The sequence below is a fragment of the Saccostrea cucullata genome, unplaced genomic scaffold, assembly GCF_032062105.1.
Source record: "Saccostrea cucullata isolate Sc308-1 unplaced genomic scaffold, CSIRO_AGI_Scuc_v1 ctg113, whole genome shotgun sequence".
In the NCBI taxonomy this organism is placed as follows: domain Eukaryota; kingdom Metazoa; phylum Mollusca; class Bivalvia; order Ostreida; family Ostreidae; genus Saccostrea; species Saccostrea cuccullata.
Window position 1 is genome coordinate 87821 of NW_026927961.1, and position 15433 is coordinate 103253.

At 39.9% G+C, this 15433-nt stretch overlaps 1 protein-coding gene across 7 annotated transcripts in view; it reads left to right on the plus strand.

Annotated features, from left to right (window-relative positions):
* Nucleotides 1–15338, plus strand: part of LOC134276012 (protein pygopus-like) — a 35773-nt gene extending 20435 nt beyond the window's left edge. For 2 of the 7 annotated variants that reach the window (XM_062758285.1, XM_062758286.1), the window contains exons 3-7: nucleotides 340–391; nucleotides 2621–2895; nucleotides 5407–5460; nucleotides 9734–10083; nucleotides 10375–15338. In XM_062758285.1, coding sequence (XP_062614269.1) covers nucleotides 2724–2895; nucleotides 5407–5460; nucleotides 9734–10083; nucleotides 10375–13629 — 3831 coding nt within the window. In that variant the 5' untranslated portion in view covers nucleotides 340–391; nucleotides 2621–2723 and the 3' untranslated portion in view covers nucleotides 13630–15338. Of the gene's footprint in view, nucleotides 1–339; nucleotides 392–2620; nucleotides 2896–3257; nucleotides 3304–4522; nucleotides 4569–4757; nucleotides 4804–4924; nucleotides 4971–5132; nucleotides 5146–5406; nucleotides 5461–9733; nucleotides 10084–10374 lie in introns of those variants that run through there. The other 5 variants (XM_062758288.1, XM_062758287.1, XM_062758290.1 and 2 more) reach the window with 5 other exon arrangements.
* The last annotated feature ends 95 nt before the right edge of the window (nucleotides 15339–15433 follow it).

A 15433-nucleotide genomic window follows, 5' to 3' on the forward strand; every position in this document is an offset into this window, starting at 1 on the left:
GTTTCTGTGCATTTCCTTCACAGAGGTTGCACATACTGAAATGAAATTTGGTAAACAGATTTATCATAAAAATGTATCTAGTTCAAGTTCTGTTCTGGATACGATTGAGCAATTTTTTGACAAAGTTATTCCCCTTAGACAATTTTCTTTTTAAAAAAAATAGTTTGATTTTGTGGATAAGGTTTCATAATGGATAAGATTGTTAAGTAAATAATAAGTAAAATTTGATGTCATTCACAACATCATTGTTTAATGGAAAATCAGTTTTAGAATGACACAGTTATGTATCATGTGATTGTAATTTTTTTTTAATGCCATTATTTTTTTTTTAATTTTCAGGTGGTCAAAAGCCCAACATACAATGTCTACATGTTCAGGGGATATTACTCTGGTGAGTATAAGGAAATAGTCTATCTACACAACAACCTTACTATAATCCTAAACTATAAATCCTACACTGCCAGCCGTGTAAAGTCATTCTACAATCCTAAACTATAAATCCTACTCTGCCAGACATAAAAACTCATTGTACAATCCTAAACTATAATCCTACACTGCCAGACATAAAAACTCATTGTACAATCCTAAACTATAATCCTACACTGCCAGACATAAAAACTCATTGTACAATCCTAAACTATAATCCTACACTGCCAGACATAAAAACTCATTGTACAATCCTAAACTATAATCCTACACTGCCAGACATAAAAACTCATTGTACAATCCTAAACTATAATCCTACACTGCCAGCCATAAAAAGTCATTCTACAATCCTAAACTATAATCCTACACTGCCAGACATAAAAACTCATTCTACAATCCTAAACTATAATCCTACACTGCCAGCCATAAAAACTCATTGTACAATCCTAAACTATAATCCTACACTGCCAGCCATAAAATCTTGCTCTACAATCCTAAACTATAATCCTACACTGTCAGCCATAAAAACTCATTGTACAATCCTAAACTATAATCCTACACTGCCAGGCATAAAAACTCATTCTACAATCCTAAACTATAATCTTACACTGCCAGACATAAAAACTCATTGTACAATCCTAAACTATAATCCTACACTGCCAGACATAAAAACTCATTCTACAATCCTAAACTATAATCCTACACTGCCAGACATAAAAACTCATTCTACAATCCTAAACTATAATCCTACACTGCCAGCCATAAAAACTCATTGTACAATCCTAAACTATAATCACACTGCCAGCCATAAAATCTTGCTCTACAATCCTAAACTATAATCCTACACTGTCAGCCATAAAAAGTCATTCTACAATCCTAAACTATAATCCTACACTGCCAGACATAAAAACTCATTGTACAATCCTAAACTATAATCCTACACTGCCAGACATAAAAACTCATTCTACAATCCTAAACTATAATCCTACACTGCCAGACATAAAAACTCATTGTACAATCCTAAACTATAATCCTACACTGCCAGCCATAAAAACTCATTGTACAATCCTAAACTATAATCCTACACTGCCAGCCATAAAATCTTGCTCTACAATCCTAAACTATAATCCTACATTGTCAGCCATAAAAACTCATTGTACAATCCTAAATTTTAATCCTTCACTGCCAGCCATAATAGCTCATTTTACTATCCTAAACTAAAATCTTACAATATAATCTTACACTGTCTTGAAAATTCTTGAATGGGATATAAAACAACAAACAATCAATCAATGTTTTCAAGAATTTTTTTTTAGATATAAAGGAGTGTGGAAAATTTTTGGGATTTGATTAAAAAGATAGAGAAGAATCTGAAAATTAAAAAAAATTAAATAAAAGCAGGTGTTCAGTCCTCTAAAACAAGACCTTCCATTTTTTATAATTAATCAAGCCTAATTATATTGATCCTTTAGAACACAAAGACATCACCATGTCAGCATTTTTGTACCCATATTACATCACACACAAGAGTCAGAAAAAAAGCTGGAGAAAATTAATTTGAGGAGTAAGTGTTATAAAAGAGTCTGTGACTGCCGTCAGAAAGGGCACTGGTCGTGATTATTTAACAGTGTTAATAGAGACCGCTATCTATTGATTTGTAAGACTGTGTGCTGTGGGATCAACATGGTGAAGGCAGATCGCTCCACATCAACATACGTTAATAATTCACTCCCTACAACTGATCTGTCTCCTAAAAAACTCCAGGCTGTTTTATGTCATTTAAGTAGTTAAATTATCACATGTTTTAAAATATTCTGCATTATTGGAATGCTCATTAAGCATATTGACTTAGATAATGCCTTTATTTAATTATATATGTAAGTGTAATGTATATATGTATTAATATATCACTAATGATTTGGAGAAATCCAGCATTCTGTGCTGTAGTTGAAGTGTTTTACCTTGACTTAATACAATAAGTTGTCTGGTATAACAATTACTGTAATGATTTGTCGGAGAAAGTAAGTGAGAAAAACTAAGGTTTTTGTTCTTTATTAATATAGAAACCAGAGAGTGTTATTGATTTTCTTAGGCAGTGTCACCACTTAAATTTCATCTTGAATGGTATAAGAAATATATAAACTGATACCCACATATTGTCAAGTGTTAATCTGAGTGTATTTTGAAATGACAGGAAAGTACAGAACGTTATATAAAGTGTGATCCTGGAGTGTGAAGCGAAGAAGCCGAGTCTGGAGGCCGCAGACACCGCCGGCACCCCGTCAGCTACCGCCAAGATGCTGCCGGAATCAGCTGACAAAGTAGCCACGGAACTCAACGGCACCGCCGTCAAATCTGAGGTCAAGGCTGAGGTCAAGGAGGAACCATCAGAGGAGAATCGGAGCACGGAACTGTGTACCAATAACTCCTCAGGACCGCCCAGTAACAAACTGACCAATGGGGAGTCGGGTAGGTACCACAAAGCACCAATAACTCCTCAGGACCGCCCAGTAACAAACTGACCAATGGGGAGTCAGGTAGGTACCACAAAGCACCAATAACTCCTCAGGACCGCCCAGTAACAAACTGACCAATGGGGAGTCGGGTAGGTACCACAAAGCACCAATAACTCCTCAGGACCGCCCAGTAACAAACTGACCAATGGGGAGTCGGGTAGGTACCACAAAGCACCAATAACTCCTCAGGACCGCCCAGTAACAAACTGACCAATGGGGAGTCGGGTAGGTACCACAAAGCACCAATAACTCCTCAGGACCGCCCAGTAACAAACTGACCAATGGAGAATCAGGTAGGTACCACAAAGCACCAATAACACAACGGGACCGCCCAGTAACAAACTGACCAATGGGGAGTCAGGTAGGTACCACAAAGCACCAATAACTCCTCAGGACTGCCCAGTAACAAACTGACCAATGGGGAGTCGGGTAGGTACCACAAAGCACCAATAACTCCTCAGGACCGCCCAGTAACAAACTGACCAATGGGGAGTCGGGTAGGTACCACAAAGCACCAATAACTCCTCAGGACCGCCCAGTAACAAACTGACCAATGGGGAGTAACCGCAAAGCACCAATAACTCCTCAGGACCGCCCAGTAACAAACTGACCAATGGGGAGTCGGGTAGGTACCACAAAGCACCAATAACTCCTCAGGACCGCCCAGTAACAAACTGACCAATGGGGAGTCGGGTAGGTACCACAAAGCACCAATAACTCCTCAGGACCGCCCAGTAACAAACTGACCAATGGGGAGTCGGGTAGGTACCACAAAGCACCAATAACTCCTCAGGACCGCCCAGTAACAAACTGACCAATGGGGAGTCGGGTAGGTACCACAAAGCACCAATAACTCCTCAGGACCGCCCAGTAACAAACTGACCAATGGGGAGTCGGGTAGGTACCACAAAGCACCAATAACTCCTCAGGACCGCCCAGTAACAAACTGACCAATGGGGAGTCAGGTAGGTACCGCAAAGCACCAATAACTCCTCAGGACCGCCCAGTAACAAACTGACCAATGGGGAGTCGGGTAGGTACCGCAAAGCACCAATAACTCCTCAGGACCGCCCAGTAATAAACTGACCAATGGGGAGTCGGGTAGGTACCACAAAGCACCAATAACTCCTCAGGACCGCCCAGTAACAAACTGACCAATGGGGAGTCGGGTAGGTACCACAAAGCACCAATAACTCCTCAGGACCGCCCAGTAACAAACTGACCAATGGGGAGTCGGGTAGGTACCGCAAAGCACCAATAACTCCTCAGGACCGCCCAGTAACAAACTGACCAAATGGGGAGTCGGGTAGGTACTGCAAAGCACCAATAACTCCTCAGGACCGCCCAGTAACAAACTGACCAATGGGGAGTCGGGTAGGTACCACAAAGCACCAATAACTCCTAACAGTAACAAACTGACCAAGGACTACCACAAAGCACCAATAACTCCTCAGGACCGCCCAGTAACAAACTGACCAATGGGGAGTCGGGTAGGTACCACAAAGCACCAATAACTCCTCAGGACCGCCCAGTAACAAACTGACCAATGGGGAGTCGGGTAGGTACCGCAAAGCACCAATAACTCCTCAGGACCACCCAGTAACAAACTGACCAATGGGGAATCAGGTAGGTACCACAAAGCACCAATAACTCCTCAGGACCGCCCAGTAACAAACTGACCTATGGGGAATCAGGTAGGTACCACAAAGCACTATTAACTCCTCAGGAGGTACCACAAAGCACCAATAACTCCTCAGGACCACCCAGTAACAAACTGACCAATGGGGAGTCGGGTAGGTACCACAAAGCACCAATAACTCCTCAGGACCGCCCAGTAACAAACTGACCAATGGGGAGTCGGGTAGGTACCACAAAGCACCAATAACTCCTCAGGACTGCCCAGTAACAAACTGACCAATGGAGAATCAGGTAGGTACCACAAAGCACCATTAACTCCTCAGGAGGTACCACAAAGCACCAATAACTCCTCAGGACCGCCCAGTAACAAACTGACCTATGGGGAATCAGGTAGGTACCACAAAGCACTATTAACTCCTCAGGAGGTACCACAAAGCACCAATAACTCCTCAGGACCCCCAGTAACAAACTGACCAATGGAGAATCAGGTAGGTACCACAAAGCACCATTAACTCCTCAGGAGGTACCACAAAGGAACAATAACTCCTGACCAATGGGGAATCAGGTAGGTACCACAAAGCACCAATCACTCAATGGGACCGCCTAGTAACAATTCGACTAATGGGGAGTCAGGTAGGTACCACGAAATGAGAAAGTCTGTGCAATAGAGAATTCGGATTTATTATTAATTTGTCTTTTGTTAAAAATCTGACTAACAAGAAATAGTGTATCCTGAATTTTTAAAGTGCAAAAAAAACTGATATTTTCAGTAGTTTAATTCCATGTGACTATTTTCTGAATTTTGAAAGAATTTTTTTTTTTGCAGAAAACAACAACCATGCCTTTGACAAAGCGAAAGTGAAAGAAGAGAAATTGCCTCGTGAGTATTTGTCACTGTCTATCACGTACAGAACTGTAGGTCAGACTGGACTTTGTAAGTTATCTGAGTCACTCGGGTGATTTATTTTTGCTGTCTTTTGTCTCTAGTCATGTGGATGTCTTTTGTACCTGAAATTTTTACATTGAACTCTTTCCCCTTGTTGGAAATTTTGAAAATTCCTACATATCTTCTACATCTTTTTACCAGACACCAGTAAATATTTTATTAAATCATAGAGAGTAAAAGTTGTAAAGAATGTCTTGGTCTTTCCAAGTAATTTTAAGAGGGAAATTTTAAGTTCATGACATTCTGAATTACCTTTCATAATTGAATTTTTTTTATTTAAATAAGTTTTATTCTAGATTGACACAGATTTTGTGTCAGATCATATTGGATTGGAAAATCATGCTCTCTAAGAAGGAAAGATTACTGTCTTAAGACATTATTTTCTATTACCAAAAATTTGATGTGAATAGGATAATTGATTTGAAACGTTCTAGCACATACATGTATCTATCACATTAAAACAATATCACTCCAGGTATTATCACAGTTATCAACTTTTCACAGGACTTCTTACAAGAATCACTGGGCCAATTTTGACCAAACTTGGTACAAAGCACAAATTTAAATTGTTAAAATGAAGGGACATATCCCCTCGCAAGGGGATAACCCATGAAAGACAAAAATATATAAAAATCTTCTTTCAAGAACCACTGGGCCAGTAAAGCTGAAACTTATGTGGAAGGTGGGGTAGTGTGATTATAAATTGTTCAAATCATGACCCCCAGGGGAAGACCACAGTGGGGAATCAAAGTTTTATATAGAAATATAAAAATAAAACCTTTTGTGATTTAGAAATCATGGCGGTATAACGAATTTGGCGATGAATTGAATTTCCCATCTTTTAGGAAACAAGAAGTGAATAGAAATACCATAAAGCGTTTGATTCATATATATACATGTATATAAAACATATTTCTAAATTTTAAAATACTTCAAGTATTTTTTTATGAAATAAAGACAAGTACATGTGCATCTATGTACATGTAAATCGGCACGTCTGATATTGAAAAAAAACATGCTGGGTCGATCGTCGTGATATGTTGCTAAAACGTAAAATTATATATAATTGTTTATGGCATCATTGTTAGTGAAACGTTCACAATTGATACCGTATAATTATTTTTAGGCAAACTTTGCATTGTTTAAAGCAGAGATCATCAAAAAAAATATTGTATTCTGCGTACTATCACAACTACCCCTTTAGTGGCGAAGCCGTGATTAAACGATTTTTTAAACAAAACAACAGAACAACATCATTGTAACAGTTCATATTAAAATTATTTGTTCATTTAATTCTAATCTAATTATTTAATTGCGTATACCTTGTCTGGCTTTGCATGCTTTACAACAGGGATTAAAATTAGCCGCACTTCACTGACCGCACGCACCTGTGGCGGTATATTAATTGACACTTAAAAATGGACGTTTGTATTGAAAACAAATTCGAATTTGGCGTTATAAAGAGAATTTTATATAGCAGGAAAAACGTTAATGGGAAATCATGGCGGTATTGCGAAAATGGCGATGAATCGAATGGCGATTGATGTTAGGAAAAATCTTTGAAAATCTTCTTTAACTGTTTTACCACTGGATCAGATAAACTTATATGGAAGTATCCTGGTATAGTGTAGATTCTAAAATTGCAAATCATGACCCCCCGGGGCCACAATGGGGAATCAAAGTTTTACATAGAAATATATAGGAAAAATCTTTGAAAATCTTCTTCTCAAGAACCACTGAGCCAGAAAAGCTGAAACTTATGTGGAAGCATCCTGGTATAATGTATACTGAAAGGAAAAAGAAACGCATAATAGCATAATTTCGAAATATATTTAACTATATGTCCGAAAATTTTGAAAATTTGTCAAATGTTTATTTTGATTACTGTGCACTAAAATTGCTGGTCAAAATTACTCAACCATGAAATGTATGGCGTCACGTAGGGGAAATGATAAAAAGCCAAAAACACGTGCATGTTGATGATGACAATTTTATGATCACATTTTGTGGTGCTAATCGATGCATTGGAGTTATAGACATCGTTTTCCGCATTTGAAATCAGTATAAATTTCGTGCAATCATGGTATGGCTGACGGAAGTTTCACTGGTTCCAGTTATTGAATTGCATAAGTGAATACAAAGGCAACAATATGTTGCTGTGCAGTTTGTTTTAAACTTTTCAACAAAAAAAGGTTTTTCAGTTGTCAGAGAGTAAATTAAAAGGTTTCCAACCAACGATGGCGGTGACGTTGACGCGAAACAACGTCACATCAGACAGGGTTTTTGATCATGTCACCTTTTTGTCAAGGTGTTATCACTGAAACCGATATTTATACAGCAAACCATCATACCAATATTTTCACCCTAAAATTGACAGAAATTCTGTGCTCTAATTTGGTCCGCGAGCTTGGCAACTTTTACGTCGATTTTACTCTCACGCGCGCACATACGCGTCGTGCGCGTAATGTTTTTAGCATGTTCACACTGGGAAAATGTAGTGTTTGTCGAGACTTTCTCACAAACATTCACGTGTACCAAACCAGCTGGAGTAAATTCTATAAAATGAAAATTCGTGGCACTCATTTCAGCATAAAGTTGGCTTTGGAACAATACAGCTTCTATCAACCATTAAGACTATTGTCGGAAGCGTTGAATAATAATCAAACGAGAAAGATAAATCCTCTGGTGAACTCAATGCACAGGAAAATCAAGGCTGTTACCAATGTGCAAGGGAGATGATGAGAATTTTTATTTTAATTTTGGGGGGTATCGACATATCAATTTCAATAACCTCTGCAAAGTCACACAAGATTTTGGTAACTTGTAGATTAAAGATGAATTAAAATGTTTGATAACAATACTGGAAAACCGAAATAATAGTTTTAATTTAATTTAAAAGTAAAATATGCGTTTCTTTTTCCTTTCAGTATAGATTCTAAATTGTTACATAATATTTCGGGGGATGGTGGGGCCACACTGAATCAAAGTTTTATATAGAAATATATAGGAAAAATCTTTGAAAATTTTTTCAAGAATTTTGTGCCAGAAAAGCTGAAACATATTGGAAGCATCCTGGAAAATTCTAAATTGTTCAAATCATGACCCCCAGGGGAAGGGCGGGGCCACAATGGGGTATCAAAGTTTTACATAGAAATATATAGGAAAAATCTTTGAAAATCTTCTTCTCAAGAACCACTGAGCCAGAAAATTTGATGTGGAAGAATAATGTAGATAATTGTTTTGAAGGGCGGGGCCACAATGGGGAATCAAAGTTTTATATAGAAATATATAGGAAAAATCTTTGAAAATTTTCTTCTCAAGAACCACTGGGCCAGAAAAAGTTAAGCTTATGTGGAAGCATTCTGGGGTAGTGTTTTCAAAGATGACCCCCCGGGGGAAGGGCGGGGCCATTATAGGGAATCAAAGTTTTACATAGAAATATATAGGAAAAATCTTTGAAAATCTTCTCAGGAACCACTGGGCCAAAAAAGCTGAAACATATGTGCCCATGGAAGGATCATGGGGTAGTGTAGATTTCAAAATGTCTAAATTATGATCAGTGGGGTAGGGTGGGGATGCATTATGTATAACAAGGGTGAAATCTGGTAAAGAACAGAATGGTCAAAGCTTCTCAGGTGAGCGATGTGGCCCATGGGCCTCTTGTTGTACTTGTACTTGTAATTGAATATTTTTACAATAACCATTGCTAAATGTTAACTTAAGAGATCAATTTTCAAAGATGACGAGTATATGTAGAAGAGTTAGCAAAGTTGATAGGAAATGTAAACAATATCTGATTTGTTGTAATGTCATTTACAGCACAAACTCTGATATGTTTTATGTCGTTTACAGCACAAACTCTGATTTGTTTTATGTCATTTACAGCACAAACTTTGGCAGAAATCCTCTCATTTGTTTTTTGTCATTTACAGCACAAACTGATTTGTTTTAAGTCATTTACAGCACAAACTCTGATTTGTTTTATGTCATTTACAGCACAAACTTTGGCAGTAGTCCTCTCACTGATATGTTTTATGTCATTTACAGCACAAACTTTGGCGGAAATCCTTTGATTTGTTTTATGTCATTTACAGCACAAACTTTGGCGGAAATCCTCTGATTTGTTTTAATGTCATTTAGAGCACAAACTCTGATTTGTTTTAATGTCGTTTACAGCACAAATTCTGATGTTTTATGTCATTTACAGCACAAACTCTGGCGGAGGTTCTCAGTGAGGACACAGATGACAGACGATCCTCCCCTGCCAAAGTCCCCCCTCCTCTGGGCCCCAATAAGACGCCCCAGCCTCCCAAAACATCCAAGTCACCCATAGCTGCTGCCCCCATCACGTCCCGGGGGACTCCTCCGGCCAGTCACCCCCACCCTCAGCAGGCCCCGCCCACCAGCGGGGATTCCCAGTTCATGCAGCAGCAGAGCCAGATATTTGTGTTCTCCACGCAGATGGCTAACGATGCAGCGGAGACTGTGATGGCGGGACAATATAAGAACATTCTCTCATTCCACATGGACCAACCCAACACAAAAAAGTTCCTTCAGGTCTGTTCTGTTTGTAGTGAGCAAGATTTCTCCTCATAATTTCAGAATGGTAGATTATAATTAGTGTTACATTTTATTTCGATTATTTTAACTCTTGACAATTTTGCTTGTTCTCTTAATTACAGTTTATTTACTAAGATGATCATTATTAAATGTTACCATGATTTACTGTTTTACCAAAGCTTATATATGACACATTTGCTATTTTTCTGTTTTATTTTTCAAGATTAATGCATGGAAATTAAAGACTTACATTTTCATTTTATAATCGATCATTTTTAAAATTTGCAGAAGCATCAGATGAAGATTCACCCATTTGCTGGAAATTCTGGAGGAATGCCCCCTCGGAATGTGAGGCCAAGTCTGATGATGAAGAACCAGGGAGGATCAGGGGGACAATTCCCCCCAAGTTCCTCTGTGGAACAGTGGGTCCAGCAACAGAACGCCCAGCTACAGGAACAGTATAGCTTCCCCCCGGGCATGAACTCTAGAAGTGGGAGTAACCCAGGCATGCCTCAGTGGCAAGGGGGCATGATGGGTGAAGGGTTTGATTCTATGGCAATGGCCGGGGGACTAGGACCTCACCATCCCAGTCTGAGTCAACAAAAAGTGCCTAATGAAAATTTAACCCCTGAACAGTTGAAAAAAAGAAAAGACGCCTTGCAGAACTTGCAGAAAATACAAGAAATGTTGTTTCCGGAACAACACCCCCAACATTTTGGTCCAGGACAGGGGCCTGGGCCAGGGATGGGTGGTGGAATGATGCAGGAAGGGATGCCAGGGGGCCCCATGATGCAGCAGAACATGATGTCTCCTCCACACAAGAGAATGAACACACAACAGAGTATGCCCGGCCATGACATGATGCCCCAGCAGGGTATGATGGGACCTGACGGCATGATCGGTTCTCCAAATAACATGATGCCCATGTCGCAGTATGGTGCAGGCCCATCCTTCATGGGCCCGCGAGGCCCCGGTCCACAGGGAATGCACAACATGTCCCCAGCACAGCACGAGTGGCAACGTCTGCAGCGTGAATTCTATATGGAGAAACGTCAACAAGGTATGGCTCAGCGTATGGGCCATCCTAACATGGAAATGGCAGGAAATGGGCCTCCCCCTCCTTCCTACCAACACTCAATTGCTCAAAAGCGTGGCTCTGTAAGCTCTACCTCTCCTAACTGTAATGGACCTCTTGGGTCTCCCCCACTGGTTTCACAGGGTGTTTTTGATTCACATGACATGTTTTCTCAAGGACCACGTAGGTCTTCGTTTGGATCTCGATCTCTTGAACAAGGACCGATGATGAATCCTGGGATGGCTCCCGGTGGCCATTTTGATCCCATGATGACTAACTTACCAGGGTCAGGAGCTATGGCACCTGGCATGCCTGGTCCCATGCATGGGCGACAGCAAAAAACTTCACGTCGGAGCAGTTCCTCAGAACTGCAGCGTGTAGGCAATCCCGAACCCCTCCTACCTGATCTGGTTCCCAGTAGGCCGTCGTCGGGAACCAGTGTAGGAAATAGTGTAAGTAAGCCACCACCTAGCTATGCACAACATGCACAATCACAGAAAAGGAAACGATCCGAAATCGAGGAAGACCTCTACAAAAATTTACAACCTACACCCTCCCCCCAGCAAATTAATTACCTCAACCAGTTTGAAGGACAGGAGCTAACAATTACAAAACAACTCAATTCTGCATATCGTGACCCAAATACACCGGAAAATCATGGACCGGGAAATCAGTTTGGATCAAATCCTGTGGCTCATTCACCCATGCATTTGAATTCAGGAACAAACAAAGGCCCCATGTCTAACTCAAGTCAAACTTCCAGTGTAGGACCTTTAAATAGCCCAGGACCTGTTCCTGGGCCTAACCCACTCTCCGGAGCCAACATGAGACTCTCGCATTATGACCCACCCCCTGTGACAAACTCTACAGCTAATAGCATGTCTTCAACTAATGTGTCATCTAGTGCTCCCCCTACCCCATCAAACAAATCATCTCTCTCCAACATCACTTCATCTTCGCTCGCTGACTTAGCCAAGGGGGTCGAACATTTATCAAATCAAATGCAACAAAACATGATGCAGGGAGGACCTTTTCATAGTATTCAAATGCAAGGACAGCAAGCAACATCAAATACAAGTACATCACAATCCTCAACGATTTCATCCGTGTCATTGACAGAATCACAAACAAACACAACACCTAGTGTTAACAATACATTTGTGAATGCCACCATGTCCATACAACAGTTAAATATCCAAAGTGTCAATGCGGGCCCAGGTGGGCAGAATTACCCAAATTCTCAAATGAATGTGCAACAAATGAATATGGAGCAAATGGGTGGAATGTCAACATCGGCCTCTGGGCCAGGGCATCCAAATATGACCCCATCATCTGTGTCCATGTCGCAGGGCCAAGCCATGATGGGCAATCCAAGCATGGGCCAGGGAGATATGGGCAAAATGCAGCAGCAACAAGCATCTGTTCAAATGGGCAACAAAATAATGATGGCCCAAAATCAGCAGGCTTGTCGGCCAGGTTCTCCAAACATACATTCAGGCAACACGCTGGGAAATGCAAGTGTTCAAATTCAGTCCAAGACCCCCAATACAATTCAGTATCTGCCTGCCCATCCTCCGGCGAACCAGCCAAATCCACCACAGAAACCACCTGATCTCAACTTCATGCAAAGATTCACGACACCAATGAGCAACTTCGATTCAAAAGTACCCACCTCTAAAGTGCAGTATTTCCCAAACCCTCAGGATCAAGTCATGAGGCCTGGGCCTGGGAGGCTGTCACCATTTGCTGGGGGGCCACAAATGGGGGGAATGCCTCCACAACACATGATGCAGCGAGGAGGATCGGCTGGACCTGAATTCTCCTCCATGGGGCCTGGGGGCCCTCCAATGGGAGGAATGAATGATATGATGATGAACAACATGGGGGATAGTATGGGCCCCATGGGGCCAAATATGGGAAACGTGCCACCAGGAATGATGCCTGGTTCAAATGAGCCGGGAATGATGCAAGGTAACATGCGAATGTCTCCAGGTATGATGGCAATGGATCCCATGGGTCCGATGTCCCACCCTAACTCACCACCCTACGACATGGGGCCTGAGCAGATGATGGGGCCAGGGCCCGGTATGATGGGGGGACCAATGACTTCTAGGAGGCCCTCTAGAGGATTTCCCCCTGAGATGATGCAAGGAAGAGGTCCAGCATCCATGGAGATGATGCCAGGAGGCAGCTCAGCAGCAAGGCTCTCGGCCATGAGTAACTTTGGGCCATCAATGCCACCCCACGGGGGACAAATGGCCCACGGAGGGATGAGGATGCCCGGAGGGCCAGGAATGGGGATGGGAGGCCCACAGGGGGGAAGTGTATCTTACAGTGCACAGTATCAACAATTCCAACAACAGTTATATTCTCAAGGACGTCCGCGACAAATGTCACCCATGGAGGGCCTGATGGGGGGACCAGGTGGGCAGTACATGGGCATGATGCCCAATATGCCCGGGCCTTAGTGACCTTGACATTCAGTGAGGAATCTGTTGTTACTTGTTGATTATTATGTAAATTTTTTTCTGATTTACTTTAATATATAATTGATTGACACTAGAAATTCTTTAGGGGTACACATGCTGTTTCAAAAAAATGCTTGAAAAAGTCACAATCTTTGTTAGTCAGGGACCATAAATCATATGTATATGAAAGTCTGCTAAGTTTTTTAAGGTTTATATGTATTGTTTTGTTGAGTCACACCTTGATACTGAATTTCTACAAAGTGCACATTATGGATGGACAGACATTTCACTGCTATTTGGTCTTATACAATAACTTGTTAAAGAATTGGCGATATTTTAAATTATAATGTGTGATTCACACTCGTTCTAGCTATAGAAAGAACTTACCTGACATTTGATTTTCTGGTTGTGATATGGATTTTTTTTTTTTTTCAAAGTGCTACCAAATTTTTATTGTACAGTTTTATACACGTTTAAATATTGACTAATGAACCAAATACTCAGAACATTTTCACTTTTTTTCTCCATGCCCTGTTTTGTATCGAAATTGAGAAACTAATTTCTGAAAAATACATCTGTAAACAAAATAAACTCATTTCATTTTCTCTTTCATCAAATTATTTTGAAAATTGATAGTAGGGTCTCAGAGAACACATTTTTTTGAAAATTGGAAAATATTTTATGAGCTCGGCAAACAGAGGACATTGGCATTTGTGATTATAAAGTAAATAAGGGTACTAAATAACAACAGGGTATAGCTTGTATTAAATGAAACAAATACTACACATTAATAATTTCTTGTCATTGATAGACTTGATTATATGTGAACAAAGATATTCAGAAGTTATTTCATAAGAGTTGTTTCCCTTGCATAGAAGCAGGACGTGTAGGTAGCTTTAGTTGTTTTTTTTACCAAAGGATGACCTACATTTTCTCTTATACCAAAATTAAACATCACTTGGTCTGGATTAAAACGCTAGCCAGATCAGTTTATTTTCCCGTAATTATGGTATGTCTTTCATTTGTACTTCACACAAATTTATGTTTACGTCCATCAGTGATATTATATGACACTATTGAATTATTTTGCTACATTGAATGTGTATTTAACATTTTTAAGCCATCATATTAAACATCGAACAAGATTTAAATACACTGCAAGACATGACATGTACATTGTGTGGTTGTTGACAATTTATATTTTGTCTTTTTTTTTTCCAAGAAACTTACAGGTTTTTTTTTTTTCTTATACATGTATTTAATAAGGATGTCATTTTGGCTACACTTATAACAAAGACTTTATAGTTCTCTATATATTATATACATGTCTTATATATATATATATATATATATATCTATGTCGACATATTGTAAATACGTCATGTACATGTAATGGTGTCATAAATGACCAGCCTCCATCCAGATGTTACATTTCTGTAAATACTTCTTCATTCTGTACTTAATGAATGACAAAGAGCATATCATTTGATGTAGAAGGATTATATACATACTGTTATATATATATTTCTGTTGTCAAGGAAACATGACCTTGACCCTTGACTGCTCTGAAGTTCTACTCGTGCAATACAAGCACCATTATATTTAGACTTTTTTTTTGTAGTTTATTGAACAAGAGAGGTATGTGTGAATTCTGGACAAAACAATGTGGCTTCTTTACAAGATAATAGGCTTAATTCTCTGTCTGTTAATTCTGGACAAAACAATGTGGCTTCTTTACAAGATAATAGGCTTAATTCTCTGTCTGTTAAAAAAAAACTAGTGATATCATTAAAGTGAAAATTGA